The 16,701-nt window shown below is 38.5% G+C and overlaps 1 protein-coding gene across 8 annotated transcripts in view; it reads right to left on the reverse strand.

The window, feature by feature from the left end:
- Tmc1 (transmembrane channel like 1) overlaps window positions 1–16,701 on the reverse strand; it is a 184,533-nt gene that overhangs the window by 2,276 nt on the left and 165,556 nt on the right. For all 8 annotated transcript variants that reach the window (XM_031389906.1, XM_031389908.1, XM_031389909.1 and 5 more), the window contains 4 exons: window positions 11,628–11,867; window positions 8,237–8,362; window positions 3,556–3,634; window positions 3,389–3,440 (listed from right to left, as the gene is read on the reverse strand). In XM_031389906.1, the coding sequence (XP_031245766.1) occupies window positions 3,389–3,440; window positions 3,556–3,634; window positions 8,237–8,362; window positions 11,628–11,867 (497 nt within the window). The remainder of the gene's footprint in view (window positions 1–3,388; window positions 3,441–3,555; window positions 3,635–8,236; window positions 8,363–11,627; window positions 11,868–16,701) is intronic.

Here is a 16,701-nt window from a genome sequence, read left to right on the forward strand (position 1 = left end):
AAACTGGGAATGGAGAAATTTACATGTAAATAAAGAAAATATCTAAAATAAAAAAAAAAGAAAAGAAACAAAACAAAAAGGCAATCGGAGCCTCAGATCAATTCTTTCCTTGGCACCAGTGGGTGCCACAGTGGCACAGCAACTTTCTGTGCTGACAGAAGATTGATGGTTTTTTTTCCCGGGAAAAAAAAAGGTGGTCAATATCTAGAAAACTAGAGAGAATACCAGAGTAAAGGCATGAAGCTTACATGAATGATTTATAAACTGAAAGTTGAGACCCATGTCCTTGTCCCCACCATTTTGCTAGGCAAACTTGTTCTGCAGGGTGAAGTTTGACCCTGACTTTTTTAGGACATCTAATGTGCCTGGGAAGAAAACCTTAAGGATACTATCATGGGGTTCCTGAAGGTCTTTCCCCACACCCCTTACTCAGACTTACAAACTCGCTTTGTATCTAGGATGCCTAGAGCTACAGGACAGGTTGTAATGCTAACAAATGAGGGGGGGAGATGAAGCAGCTTCAAGAAAAGAGACTATGAAAATAGTGAAACTTCAAAAAGAGGAATTAATATTTTCACAGAGAAAAGACAAGATGCTGTTGCCTTTGAGAAGAAGGGATGCCATTTAAACACTGAGATGGTTTAGCACAAGTCATATTATGATAGCTTAAATGAAAATACCAAAGGAACATTTTAAAACTAAATCTATGGAAACAGTAATTGTTAAAGCAAAGCAAACAAAAACAAACAAACAAAAAACAAAAAAGTATAATAAATAAAATAAGAATTTAAAAAACTGGTCCAAAATGTCAAATATTAGGAATACCATAAGTAGAAAATGGATGGAAAGAAGTCACTAACAAGTAATTCCAGAAAACTTCATGCAGTTAAAGAACCTGAGTTTCCAAAGTGAAAAGGCCCACTGATAAGACTACAAACAACAGAGATAGAATATGCAAGAGTGTGATTGGAAGAGTAGCAGAAATTTAGATATTAGACTGGTAAAATACAGAAAAATAATAATTTTGGGAAAACTAGTATGTGTGAAAATTACATCTCAACCCAAATAAGTACACACTGGCAGAGTGCTTAGAGAGTGGATGTGAAAGCTGTAACCAATGATTAATTGATAATAAAAAGAAGAGGTCAAGAAACAACAAAAACTGCAATTTGGAAATGACTACCACAAGAACCAAGTAAGAGGGCTAAAAATAGTCTTGCTGCAATTGGGTCTGAGATGCTGAGAATGGGGCACAGCCATCTAGAATAGGGATGCTGTTTGCTGTAAAGGAGTTCACAATAATGTTCGTTTCTGTTGCAGTACTCCTATGCAGTTTTGGTTAGGAAAAGACTAGTGCATGAAATGTACTAATCCTCGTTCATGTCAGCTCCTCATCATTGATGCTACATTTCTGCATGCTTGGAGAAAAGAATTATTTTTAAAACATTAAGTTTAAAAGGGACAAAAAAAAGCAATGTCTTGAGTAGTGCTCTTTGGGAGCACCTTCCCCCTTTCCTTAAATGTCTTGGCCCTCCTCAGTGCATTCTGTATACGGTGGGGAAGCTGAACAAGTCTACCTCTTGTGACAAGCTTTCACGGGCTGCAGCCACCCACTCTACTCTTGCCCAGATCCAGTGACTGGTTCCAAGGAAAATAGTGGTCTCAGTCTAAAATGAGAAGATCCCACAGAATTTCAAGGAAAGAAATCCCCTTGTTTCCATGAAGCTATTCAAATTCACAGCTCAGTTCTCTTAGGTGGGCGAGGTCTTGGAAGTGGATCAAAAATTACCATGGCATCAGTCAGCTGCAGTGGAAGCAGCCTGTTCTTGATCGGTTCATATTGAACTAGGCATCATGCTGAGCACACTCTAAGTGCCGGATGTAAAATACCAGCTGGGGCTCAGGAGTCAGCCATGATGCCAGCAACTTAGGAGGATGAAGCAGAATCACAATTTCAGGGCCACTTAGGCTCCACAGTGTAAGACAGCAGAGTTTAAGACAACAGCCTGAGCCACTTAGACCTTGTCTCAAAATTTCATTAAAAATCAACAACAACAAAAAAGAAACAAAAAAAAATAGTTTTTGTTTTTAAGGAAGGACATATGGAATTTCAGTCCAGCGACTTGCTCAACACAAACAAGGCCTTAGAGTTTTCACCTTCAGTATGACAACAAGAATACAGTTCTGAAGCCACAAAGGGCCTTGTTCATGTGGTTTAATAAAAGTCTGTTTTTAAAAATTAAATTGATTTAAGTTGAATATTTGCAAACTTACTTACATGAAGTTTAAGTTCTCTTATCAAGGAATAATTTTAGGGTTTGGAGTGAAGTTATAAATAAAGTTAGGAACATTGGAAAGGATTTTTCCCTGGGGATTTTGTGCTCTCACTCTGATAGTGATAGAGGTAGTAGTAGTAGATAAAGACTCATCACTGGGGTTTGCCAATATAGGTGGCCTTTATTTCACTAACTTTTCACTGTCATATCTGTAGAGGATTAGGTGTAGCCCTATCCCTATTGACACACAAATCCTAACTGTAATATTGTGGAACAGTGTCAGTAAATAAAAACACCTATATGCCCAGTAAATTTACAATTTATTTTTCTTACAAGTTAAAGCACATATGTTGATATAGACACTCAGCAGCTGGAAGGTCAATAATATTTTAAACACTGAAGAGGTTTTAAAAGCAGTATAGCCCAGCTACTAACATACAATGGTAATCCTAGCTTATTATTATTATTATTATTATTATTATTATTATTATTATTATTATTATTACTTTTTCTTTGAAGTCCAAAGCCAGAAGATTTCAAGTTTAAGGAAATACCTGGTGACAGACTGCATATAAGGCCAACCTGGGAAACACAATGACAGCCCAGGCTAAAATAATCAAATAAAAGGAGGGGGGAAGATAAAGCTGTATAATACAGCAATGGGTTTACCATGGGTTCAATTCTCAGTGTAAGAAAATAATAAAAATGAAAGGTGATGGGGTAGAACAGACTTCTGACAGCAAAGATGGTGACTTCAGAAGAGGGTACCTGTGGTAGTCTCCCAATTTTCCCATGCATAAAACTAGTCAGGATGAACCCTAATGTACTTGCTATTTGTATGCTACGAGGGGAAAGTATTCATAATTTTCTGTCAGTAGTTAAGATCACTGTTCATTTACATTATTGAAATTTTCTAACCTTTTTTTACCAGCTCCCATGGAAAAGAAACCAATGTCTCAGATAGATGCTTGGGAAAATCTGAGACAATGGATGGTGAGAAGCATGGGATGACCTCCCAAGGGCAATGATGCCTGGTCATCAAATGCCTCATGAGGAGAGCAAGAGTGCACTGGTAGGAACACAAAACAGCCAAACAAAACCACATCTCCAACCTGCTCGAGCCGCTGCCATCTTCTTGTTTCGCATTTTGTTCTCCAAAGCTTGCTACACAATAAAAAAGAAAGAAGAGTACATTCAGATTTCTTCTACTTGACACTGGTATGTTAGAACACACACACACACACACACACACACAATATTTAAATCAATTATATTATACCTGTTTCATCTTCTTTTTGAGATCCAGATTCGCTGCTTTCTGGCCCTTGGCAGTAGCATTGAGATAATAGATGGTCAAACTAAAATTTAAAAATAAAAGAAGATAAAATAAAATTTACATCATTTCTGTTACCCATGATTCTCCTTAAGATTATATTAACCAGTGACAGACTGAAAATGGACATAAGGTACTTTCTACTCAAAAGGTGATATCCTACAAGTAGGAACTGAGGTCCAGAGAGGTAAAGATGTATAGTTAGAACCCAGATCTCAGTATGCCCAGGTACTTAGGAGAGAAACTAAGGCAAGAGAACTTTATGTTCATTGGCTAGGCTACATTGCAGGTTCAAGGTCAGGTTGGGAAACTTAGTGAGACCTTGGGGATATAATATCAGTTGTCTAGGATAAATAAAGGTATCAGTTCAACCCCCCAATATCGTTGATATAAAGTATAGTTAAAATTGTGCAATGAATAAGAGGAAGCCAGAATGTCAGTCTAAGGGCTTTTGATCTGCCACCTAGTACAACATCCACCATTCCAAAAGAGCTAACATTAACATCTTGGAAGTGTATTAATTGTCAATTTAAATTCTAATCACATCTACCTTTTGAACAATGGCAATAGCAGCAATAAAATGGCAAGTCTGGACTGGAGAGATGGCTCAGTAGTTAAGAGCACTGGCTGCTCTTCCAGAGGTCCTGAGCTCAAGTCCAGCAACCACATGGTGGCTCACAACCCAAAAGCTTAGAATACCCAAGATACAATTCACAGACCACATGAAGCTCAAGAAGAAGGAAGACCAAAGTGTGGATGCTTTGGTCCTTCTTAGAACATGGAGCAAAATACTCATGGGAGGAAATAAGGGGACAAAGTGTGGAGTAGAGACTGAAGAGAAGGTCATCCAGAGACTACCCCACCTGGGGATCCATCCCATATATAGTCACCAAACCCAGACACTATTGTGGATGCCAAGAAGTGCATGCTGACAGGAGCCTGATATAGCTGTCTTCTGAGAGGCCCTGCCAGAGCCTGACAAATACAGACATGGATGCTTGCAGCCAACCATTGGACTTAGCACAGGGTCCCCAATGGAGGAGTTAAAGGACTGAAGAAGCTCAGGGGGTTTGCAACTCCATAGGAAGAACAACAATATCAACCAACCAGATCCCCAGAGCTCCCAGGGACCAGCTAAAGAGTTCACATGGAGGGAACTCTGGCTCCAGCCACATGTGTAACAGAGGATGGCCTTGTCAGGTATCACAGGGAGGAGAGACCCTTGGTCCTGTGAAGGCTCAATGCCCCAGTGTAGGCAAATGCTAGGGCAAGAAGGTGGGAGTAGGTGGGTGGGTGGTGGAACACCCTCATAGAAGCAGGAGGAGGAAGGATAGGATAGGGCGTTTGGGGAGGAGGGACCAGGAAAGGGGATAACATTTGAAATGTAAATAAAGAAAATATCCAAGAAAAGAAAAAAAAAAAAAAAGGAAATGTAATGGGATACGATGCCCTCTTCTGGTGAGTCTGAAGACAGCGACAGTGCACTCACATGTATGAAATAAATAAACCTTTTTAAAAAGAAGAAAAGAAAAAATGGCAAGTCTGCTGAAGTCTAGACAATGTGTTGAATACCTTGAACTTCCATGTTTGGCCTTCAACCTTTACAACTAAGAATACAATCCTCAAGAGCATAACTTTATTAACATGATTTTTTTCTCCCTTAGAATATACTGTTTGCATTTTTCATTCCCTCAAAAAGAAACTGTTTCACTGATGAATAATTTGGGACTTTAAATGCCATTTACAATTCTAGAAAAAAGCAAATTCCAGCTCAATCATTCTGGCAAAATAAATATCATCTTCTCTTAGGGCGAAATAAAGCAGCAAAGGGCATTGCCATAAAAAAGAAAGATGGCTGATGTTGGCCTCCTTGCAAATAACTGGCGACTGAATACATTTCTCTGCCCACCCACATGCCAGAGAATATCCTTTATGAGCCATCTGGTGCTAGCAGCATAATTATTGACACGGTTAAGTTGGGTTTATTTCTTACGTGGTTAGCTAGAGCCTGCCTGAAATTACATATATGAAAACATCTGGGGCAGCGGCTGGCATGACACTCTGTGTGTGTGTGTGTGTGTGTGTGTGTGTGTGTGTGTGTGTGTGTGTGTGTCTATCTAACTGTCTATGTGTATATGTGTGTAGAATACAAATATGAAAGCTTCTGCATATAGGTGAATGTAAGTCTCTCTTTTAGAAATCATGTTCAAGTTCTCTGATTCCCTGAAGATCTTAAATGAGTGTGCCTCACGGATACTTCCTTGCCTCACATTGACTGCCAGCACCTACAGAAAACTAACTTAAATGTTATGTGAACACTGAAAGCCATCCAAGTGGATTTAATATAATCTGCTGGGAAATTCAAAATGCTTGTAACATTCTCTACTTAACGGTAATAAAATTCCAATCCAATTGTAGGGGCCTCTTAAAGGAGAACTCGAGACCATGGGATTTGGAGAAAAAAAAAATCAGTAATAAACTGCAACTTGGATTTTAAGTCAGCAACTTAGAGGGAAATTCAACCTCCTCAAGGACATCTTTTTAACCCTTTCCTACTGCTGCCTTTCCTCTGTGTCAAGAACAGTGAAACTATGGCTCACACGTCAGTCAGTACTGCTTTAGTTCCTGAACCAGGAGTGCTTTTTACATGTCATGATCGTTTCTTTCATCTGGACTATACTATTTACTCCCTAATCTTTCAGAGTATGCCCTGAGCCTGCCAGATATGCCAATTTTTTTTTTTTTTTGCCATTGGGCTATAAGTGTCCCAAGAAAACTACAGATGAGGTTCAACAGATGTGTAGCCCACAGTGATGCTATGTTACAGTGTCAACAGTTTCCTAACAGCCTTGGACCATTCCCAACAAGTGACTTTTCATCTTCCTCATAGTCTCATTGATTCCAAACTTTGTTGGTCCAAATGGGCAGAAAGAACTGAAGCCCATTTGAGGCAGAAAGGAGTCTTTGTTGCACTTATCGACCTCTTCATTTGGAAGCAGGGAATCCATGTGCTAAGAACAATGTAACTAGTATAGCTACTTCTTAAGATTATTGTGGGAAAAATTAATCACTACAGGACACCTGAAACAACAGCAGTGTAAGTTCCTGGAGTAGGTTGGTGCAGTTTTACAGGGTAGCGTTCCAATAGTGTTGCCTTTTGTTTAAAAACAAGTCTCCTAATAAATTACAAATGGAGTAGCAAACACAGCCTTTTTGTCGTGTGTCTCTCTCTGTCTGTGTTACACAAGATTTCATCTATACTCCTAAAAAGAGTTGGGAACCGAAGGCTACAAGATCCTTATTAACATGCTCTCTGACGCCACACGCTCAAGAAATTGTGGAGAAGAAAATCAATTCAAGGGCCACCTGGTGATTGATGCTTCTAGCACATATAACTCAAAGACTGGGTCTCAGATTCATAATAAGGTTCTGTGATATGCAACAGTAATCTTTGTTACTGTTTAATTAGTCCTGAGTTATTATCTCTCCCATCTGGAAAGTGTGAGGGTATAAAGCTGTGATTTATTAAAATGAGTGTACTTATGTCCCACTTTACCATGTTAGCATGTGTCCCACTTAGGAACGAACATGCTGGGCCTATAAGCTACTTTGTTAGCTTAGAAAAATGAAGATGGGCCTTGCTCTCATCACTTTCTGTGACTATACCCATGACAATGACCAACAGGAATGGTCACAATAACTGGGTTAGCATTGACCTTCCTTGTTCATTACAATCTAGGTGGAGTTCTAGCCCTAATGTTCCATCAACCTTGTCCATTACAATCTAGATGGAGTTCCAGCCCTAATGTTTGTTCCTTTTACCTTTAAGCAAGACCAACCCAATATGAGCATTGTGGACACAGCTTCCCTGGAGGTGGCTTCATGCCTGTTGCCCTTGACCTGGAACAATGATGACCCCAGACTTTTGCGTGAAGAGGGGCTGGCAGGTGAAATGGGGAAAAGCTGACTTGATTCTTCCAGAGCAGCATATTTTGTACTTCTGAGGCCCAAAGTCCAAAGCCAGTAGAAGAAAAATAGAAACAGAATTCTTCTGCTAATTTTTGTCTTATAAATCACTCTGACTCTGCAGGGATAGACTAGAGAAACTGGGAGATCCTCTGATCCTCTGATGCTGTCACTTTGAATGCACAGTTACTGACAGCCCTCTTTAAAAAAAAAAAAAGAAAAAAAGAAAATAATTGAGTAGTTTCTAATGCTCCTTAGGCCTTTAACCCTAAAATATAGCCTAGAGGGTCCCCAAGGGGAATATTAACACAGAGGCTCATCATTTCTGTATTCACAGCCATCTGCTTTATGGAACAAGAGGTGGGGGCTGTGCTGGGAAGGGAAGCTCAACATGCTGATTAGATTTAGCATTTAGCATTTATGTTTCCCTTGCTTTCACTGTTTACCGATCATTATTTTAGTTACTTGGGAACAAATCTTATCATCCTAGGGAGTCAGAGACAGATGCAGATGGCTGTGAATGGCGTGCAGCAGGAACAGAAGATGGTTCGAGTAGTTTAGCGCCCACTCTCACATAGTCAGCAGGGAATTTGGTTAGGCTTCAGCACAACACTCTGGGGAGGAGAGGGGACTCAAATGGAGCCTGAGGTCAGACACATACACCATCACCAAGATGACAGCAATGACAAGGCCGGGGTTAGAAAGCTGCCTCAGGATCTTCGCCATCCAGCTTGGGAAATCGTGTTCCAGGGTCTCACCAATGACTTCAAACATCCTGTTTTTACCACTGGTGGTAATAGTAGGGGATTGAATTGAAAACAAAGGTAAAAAATATGGTTACAGTATGATAAGAAAATATTTCTCCAACACTGTATAGTTTCTCTTTGGGTTAAGAATTTGATATTCAGCAGCACACCTAATACTCAGACCATGTGTTGTTGACCAAGGAGTGTGATATGAACAGGCTCAGTCGAATGCACATGCACAGGCAAAGCGTTTAGGAAACTTATTCACAGCATCAGAAGATTTTTTTAATATTGTACCTCTAAAATTTGATTGAGTGGTATTTTGTGTGTGGCAAATAAATCACTCCAGAGCCAGCCGCTCTGGGAGGAAGCTCTGGCTGAACTCTGCATGCAGTACACTCAATTTTAATTGGCTTTGAAAATGAACACAAGAAATAGACTGGTAGAATAAAATATACAAATAATCTAACATCTCATTTGACACAATGGCGTCTCTTCATTGCCCATCAGAACTTGTGTATCAGAGATCTAAACCCTTCTGAAGGAGGAGCCTTTCCCACTCAAGTCTTGGCTGCTGGACAGCTCCCAGTAAAAACCAGCTAAAGAGTTTAGTTACAGGAAAATCAGCTCCTATAAACTAGAAAACTGAGTGCAAGTTATTTTAATTCACAGTAGAATGTCTAAATTGATGAACTGATCGTTGTGCCAAGTTACTCCCTTTGAATATGTATATTGATCCTGCTATAAAACATAATTCACAGAAAAGTGAAGTAGATGTATTTTTAGTTTAGAAAGTTAGAATAGTATTTTATATGTTTACTTTTGTTTTATAATCTTTTAGTTTAGACAAAATTTATATACCCTACAGTCCCCAGATCACATGGAGTTTTTTTTTCCCCCAGCTACAAATTAGGCAAATGTTGTCTTTTCAACAAACATAGTATGACCCCCCCCAAGTAGTTATCATACTATGGAACCAATAAAAGCTGACACATAACATCTAACTGTAAGTGACTAATGATGGCAGAAACTTCAAGCACTGTGCTCACTGTGAAAGCTCCATATGAGCTTGGATCTATTGTCTGACCTTAGATTGATGACCTCTGCATAGATCCACTGTGCTACTGGTTTAGGCCCTTGAGAGCGTGAACAGTAGTTAATTGTTAAGTGTTTCTAGACACTTTATGTTATATAGGATTGTTTGTTTGATGGGAAGAAAAATGTAAAATTGTTGCAATATAAGGAGAAGGGCAAGGAAGCTCGAACTATCAAGTCTTCAGAGATAATGCAGATGTAAGGAAGGCAGTCGACTGGGGGAAACATGGCTCCAGTATTTGCTTCAAAGAACTAAGTTTTAAGTGACCCAACAGTTTCAATTAAATCTACTTAACTTTTTAAACAATTTTCTAGAAAACGTGGCAGAAGGCCCTGTAAAATTGCTTCACGGGATAGGTGAGTGACCTATAAACATCTTAGCTAAAAACATACCAGTAACTTGAGAGCAACTGCTCAGTTCAAATCTGAGGACAAAATTCTAGTTTCATATTAACCTCCTTCAAATTCAGTGTTGCTGGTTTGCTGCCCAACCAGGGACCAGATGTGGTCTAGGAACGTATCCTCAGCAGGAGGACAGTGCCTCCTCTCCCAGTTTCTAAGGGTAGCAAACCACAGAAAATGTGTTTCCTAGTCTCATTCTAGAACAGAGAGCCTTTCTTATCCTTGGAGTGAGGTGAGGATAGGGTAGGAATGGGGTGCGATGTAGTGAGTTAAACATTGCTTTGCTCCAAAAGAAGCTGCCAGAAAAACTAATTGGAATTGATGGATCCCTTTCTGATGCTGCACCGCAAGCATGCAGAGCTCACTGATTGCAAAATAAAGATATTGATATAATCATTGCAGGTGAATTTGCCAATCGGAAACTTATGGTAAAAGTCACATACTGGGCTATTGTTGCAACCTTTTGTTTCCCAGTAAAAATCAGTGTAAGTTTGTATTGCTGAGGAATCCAGGAGTGCGGCTGGAATGTAGCTCAAGAAGATAAACTGTACACTCAAATGCAACATCACTGGAGTGAGTTTCAGTTAATGGAAGATTATTCAAGGGCTTCTGTTTTGAATCTTAGATTGAATTTCTAAGATTCTGTTTGAATCTTCTGTCTTGCTCTTAGATTATTATCTTGGCTTCAAGACTGCAATCTCTTCTTTAGTCTCCAGATGTCACTGTCTGCATTATTTACTCCAGCCTACATGCCAACAGCTATGTGAGCATATGTATGCTTGTGCATGCACACACAAGTGTACAAGGACCAAGGCTTATCAACATCAGTTTCCCCAAATTTGATAGACACCAGCTAGTTCTGAACTATTCTCTGGTTTAGCATCAATTTCCTTTTCCAGGAAAACAATAACTGTGACAATTGTTAGTATGAAAACATGCCCCTTTTATACTTAGTCTTAGGCAACAAACCTCCTTCTGGTCAAAACCTCCTTTAGTTAAATCTCCTGAGTGTGACAGCACAAAGGGAAAATTCTATTTGATCAGAGCATTTTGGGTCCGACAGTCTCAAGGCTTCCTGCCTTCACCTTCTCTTCACATTAGATGCATGCTGACCAATAACAACATGTGGAGATAACTGGGGGACCCACAGTAGGTTTATGAGTAGCTTTTAGGGAATGAATGCTCATCCTCAAGATCCAAGAAACCCTGTTTTTTTGATGCGTGTCATAAAGAACTACAGAAAAGCTAGCTTTAACTTGAGTCAGTGTACTTTCCTGAATCTTGATTACTGACTTGAGTGGGTAGAATATGGATGTAGAACTAAGGAGAGTACAAATTTTCAGTAGATGGAGGCTTTTTAGATCACAATGTATGTAAGACATATCATTATTTTATGATGATCCCACCTATTTTTAATGGGTGGAATTTTTTTTCAAGGTTCAGATGAAATCTAATGATAGTTAATTTATGTATCAATGTGATGATGTATTAGTATCAAGAAAACATTCATGTCTAGACTAATGTAGTCACGCCTTGCTCCTGGCTATCTCAATGTGCAAAGAGCTAGATCCAACATTTATATTTTATCCTTACAAAATCTAGAGCAGCATAAATATTTTCCCTTTTTGATTCTCAATTGACATAATACATGGAAGTTATCTGAGATACTCCATGTCACAAAATAATCTCATTTCTACCAATGAAAAAATGACATTTAAAAAAAAAAAAAAGCCTACACAGCAAGTAGACACTCTTATTACAACCCCTAAAGGAACACTATGACCAAGTCAAATCTGAAATACAAGAGACCTGAAGGGCCCGCAATCAAAAGATGGTGGGAGGGAGACAATCATGTACAGGACGGGCATGGTGGACAGGAAGAGGATGAGGAGCAGCATGCCAAGGTAGAAGTTGTTGGATCTGGAAGCTTTGAAGACCCTGGCCTCAGGAACATTGCAGCACATCACAGCCCAGCACTGGAAATACATGGATGTGTGGAGTCGGAGGATGTTGATGCCTGGGAGGCTAGGAGCAAAGAAGGATCCCATCCTAGGAAGGAATCAGAACACTGCTCAGTTCCAACTCTTTACAATTGAGTTGTACCTATCTGCTCATTTTACATTGCTCTTCTTACCAAAATCAGAAACCATGTCACCAAATACAACCATAAAGGTTGTGTCTATAAATAGTCCTGACTAGCCTACGCCCACCTTCTAAACATGTTTTACTATTCACTCTATTTGTATGGGTATTTCATGTAATTATTTTATAGAAATTGTCATAAAGTAAATGTTTCATTAGCAAATACAAACATCATGAATAAACAAATGTTACAATTCTTTTGCATCCTTATTTCCCCTGCCCTGAAAGTAAACTTAATTCCTCCCAAGACTCCTATCGTCACCTAGTTGTTTCCAAATACAAGTTTCCTAAATGATGAACCTTTAAGGGCCTGCATCCTGTTCAAGTAAGCCGGAAAGTTAGGTTAGTCACATTTTTTACTGGTAATTTTTGCTTAGTGAAAGAGAAAAGCAAAACAACCAATGCAGTCTAATGATATTTTTTATCTTTGTAGTAACTCTGGTGCTTGAGAGCTGATGAGAAAGCTATTGCTATCTAACACACTGCATTCACTGATATCCATTTAAATCTAGTTTTTATTAATCTAGAAACCACTGTTTTCTGTAACTGACTTTCCAAAAGTCCTATAAAATACTATTTTGAACTAAAGCTGCTTAGGTGATGTCATTGTTTACTTGATGTCTTAGACATTTCGAGAAAAATTAATTTCAGTTTTGTTTGATGAGAAAGATTATTTGTACCATAATCTGGGTTTCAATCTAGCAGTTAAGTAACAAAATGAAATTAATGCTAATTTCATAGATAGAATGAAGGCCTATTTTGAAGCTGTCCCAACTGTAATAATGCCTTCAGAATATCAGTGTTAAAAGCTTGTACTTTCTGCTTGAGTGGTTGGTTTTAACTGCCAATTTGACACAAACTAGTACTGGTTGGAAAAGAAGTCTCAGTGAGGGATTGTTTAGATCAGGTTGACTTGTGGGCATGTCTGTGGAGAATTATCTTGATTGCATTAATTAAGTTGCAAGATCTGCTGCTCACTGTAAGTGCCACCATTCCCTATGCAAGGAATAACGAACTATATAAGTGAAGAAAGAAAACTGAGCACATGTATTTATGTTTTCGTTCATTGTTCTTTGCTTTTTTTGTTATAGATGGAATATGATGAGCCTTTTCAAGTTTCTGCTACCCCATGGCATCCCTGATATGATGGGCTGTTACCTGGAATTGTGAATGGTAATAAATTATTAGTCCTGTAAACTGCTTTTGTCGGGATATTTTAATGACAATAGGAGGAAAAACTAAGGAACTAAATCAAGGAAAGCTTAGGAGACTAAAGACACATTTTGTAAATTGGAAACAGAAATTAGCTTCTGCTTTAATTGCACTTGAAACATCCTAATGTTAATCCTTTGAAATATGAAACCTTGCCACAGTTTCAATTATCTTGTTTGTAGGAAGCCAAGCAACAACCCTGAATGATGTCATAGTGAACTGACTGCAAACTTTGGAAGAAGTTATGTTTTAATGGGAAGATAGATTTTAAAACAGCACAGTGTATCTTTGCCAGAAACTAGAAAGAAGAAGGTTGAAACTCAAAAACAAAAATAAAAAAGTTACCAATTGTACCAATTAATTAGAATTACAATGCTTGGCACCTGGAGCTGATCAAGCCAACCTTGTTCTAAAATTCAGAGTAGTATATGTGACTTGTTAGGACCAATAAATTATGATTACACATAAGATAACTTGGCTCTGGTAAAAACTTTACCTATGTGATTTTGTGTTCTTCTCTTTTAGCTACCCTGAGAGCAATGTTCCAGGTAGAGGGTATTACGTCAGTAAACATCTCTAAAGTAAGCATAAGGCATGGAATCAGAGCTCTTTCTCACCCTGCTCCTGGATATTACCTTTAAATTGTGAAGATATGAGAGGTTCTCTTTCATTTATACACAATCTGAGTCCAAGACAAAATTCAAAAAATTAGATTTTCCTAAAATTATCTCTCTCTCTGTCTCTGTTTTTGTGTGTGTATGTGTACACAAGTACCATATGTAAGTGATCTATAGTAAAAAGAGAATATCCCTCAAGGGATATTACCAGTTACTCTATAATACATTTGTGGTTGGATGTGAAATAGTTATGTTACACATAATTATAACATGATTACCATTTTCATTTGGAAATTAAACATGATAGAAAAAGTTGATGTGTCGAGTTGACAAGAGGTGGACTTGTGGACTTGTGATGACTAATTTTGGTTGTCAACTTGACTCCATTTAGAAGTAACTAGAGTCCAAGCAACTTGGCATACATGTGAATGGTTTTTCTTGGCTTGATTATGGTTGAAGACCCAGCCTGAATCTGCATCATTTGAGATCAGAAGAGCAACCTTAAATATGAGCCACACTTTATGGTACAACCCACATAAAAGGACATGGAAGGAAGAAGCTGTGCTTTCTGTCTGCTTGCCCTTTATCCACTGGCAAGCTCATGCCTTCACTAATTAGAATTTACTTCTTTGAAATTCCACTAACTGAAAATTCAGGGCTGTGTAGGATCTCCCTGAGAATGCAGCATCAGACCACAACTGCTGAGAAATCTAGTCTCATAGACTGAATTATCACCAGGTCTTTGACTTTTCTGTCAAGAGACAACCAGACCTAGGCTTTGTGTTGCTCTGAAAAATCATACATACATGTATTTCATTCTATTAATTCTGTTCCTTAAAAAACCCTGACCTAATACAATATGTACACAATAATTTCAAAATAAACACAAACATGATGAGTCCATGACTTGAGAGGCATAACCTAGAAAAAACAAGTCTTGGCTTAACAAAGCTTCAATCTTAATGCTCGTCTCATCTTGGTTTCTGACTTAGAATCAGTCCATCCCTTTAAGTTTCTTACCCAGTCCTAAGTCATTTGTCAGTTAAAACATCAGTATACTGTCTTTGCTTTATAAAATGCCTTTACTCTTAGATGACAAAAAGCAAAGGGAAATGTCTTTTATTTAGCTCCCCCTTGTTGCTACAAAGCCATGTATATATTGGGTAAATTACTCAAACCTGAAAAACTGGGGAAAAAAATGACAGGAGAAAGATGACAGGACTAGATGGAAGCTACCTAATAGATCTGAAACCCTTGTCTCTCACATCACCATTCAATGCCTACTGTCCCTCCTACATTCTGTTGTTTTAAAACTATTATGTGCTTTTCACATTTCAGCATAATGTTATAGACATGTACGGTATTTATTATTAAACTAAGTATGCAAAAGAAGTTTCATTGTTCATTAAGTTAAACCATAATTAAGTTAAACAAATGTTTTCACTTTAATGGCATCTGCATAAGTAATGTATAATCTTCAACTCAAAGCCATAATTGAATGTCTGTAGTCACACACCAATGGAACAGAACATAAAAATCCCTTTCAGGTTTTGATTATTTTGATAGAAAATGGATAACTTGGGCACTAGCTCCTTGTGTTTATGAAATAACAGAATCACAGTGTGTATGGACCCTGGGCAGAAAGAATCTACTATTCTTACATGCTCCCTCCTACAGTTTCCTACCATACTACATTCCAAGTCTATCAGCAACCTCTTGGAAGTTGGTGAAAGCCTAGCTGTGCAAAGAACTGACCTCATGGTAAATAGTAGGATAATAGTTTGCCTCTGGGACTCAGGAGTGGGTGTTCCTTTAGTGTATTCACAAAACATAAGTCACTTCTTAAATTGTAAGGATCTGGAGTGTTCTGTTTCATTTATGCACAGCCTAATTGACTTTCAGACAAGATTTTGTATGTAATTTAAAACCTAGCCTTTCCTTAAATTATATACCCTTGTCCCTAAAGTCCTAATCAAATTCACCATAAGAGATCCTTCCTGGTATAGAATAATGAACACAAAGTGCCAATGCAGAGATTTTAAGCATGCAGTTTTCTGCCCATTAGCAAACTGTAAAAAAAAAAAATTATATTTTCTTAGTATCTTAATATGCATAATAGCAGACAAGTCACAAAATTACAAGCAAAATCAATCCAGGTGGCAATTACAATGGCTTTTCTGACAATAAAAGTGATTTCTAAGCCAATTTGTTATGTTAGCTCAGAAAGAACACAATAGATATTCATTGTAAGTCACTCCTACTGCATTGCCAGTCCAGAGGCACTGGGAGCATTGTATGGATGCCACAGATAGGAGGGACAGAGTCTACGTCACTCTAGTAGCTGTGGTGCTCACTTCCTGTCACGCCGGATGCTTCCCTTCTGGTAAGTAAAAGATCAAAATCCATAGAAAGTGCTTTCTTCCTCTCCTGTTTATGAGTGCTCACTGGTAGACAGCCATGCCACTCCTCCCTACATAAACAATAAATGATATGTTCTATTCCTTAGTGACTGCTGGAGCCATATTTATAAAAAATAGAAAATAAGGGAGGGAGCAGCAGTTACATTCTCAACCATGTCTGACCTGACAACCAAGAAAATAAACTTTTATTTTATTATTTGGACTGATTCACCTAAGGAGGCAGAAATTTGACAGCTCCCATATGGAGGTTAGGGGTGGGCCTTACGTTACTGAAGTAAAATGGTTTTTCATGTTTTCAGAGGGCTTCAGGCTCTGTCAGCATACACTAGGCCTAATTATTTGGTTGAAGAACTTGAATAATGAATGAAGTTTATTGAAGAAGGAGGAGGAGAAGAAGGAGGAGGAGAAGAAGGAGAAGGAGGAGAAGGAGGAGGAGTTGGAGGAGGAGGCGAAGAAGGAGGAGGAGGAGGAGGAGAAAGAGGAGGAGGAGGA

This window comes from Mastomys coucha, unplaced genomic scaffold (assembly GCF_008632895.1).
Source record: "Mastomys coucha isolate ucsf_1 unplaced genomic scaffold, UCSF_Mcou_1 pScaffold21, whole genome shotgun sequence".
In the NCBI taxonomy this organism is placed as follows: domain Eukaryota; kingdom Metazoa; phylum Chordata; class Mammalia; order Rodentia; family Muridae; genus Mastomys; species Mastomys coucha.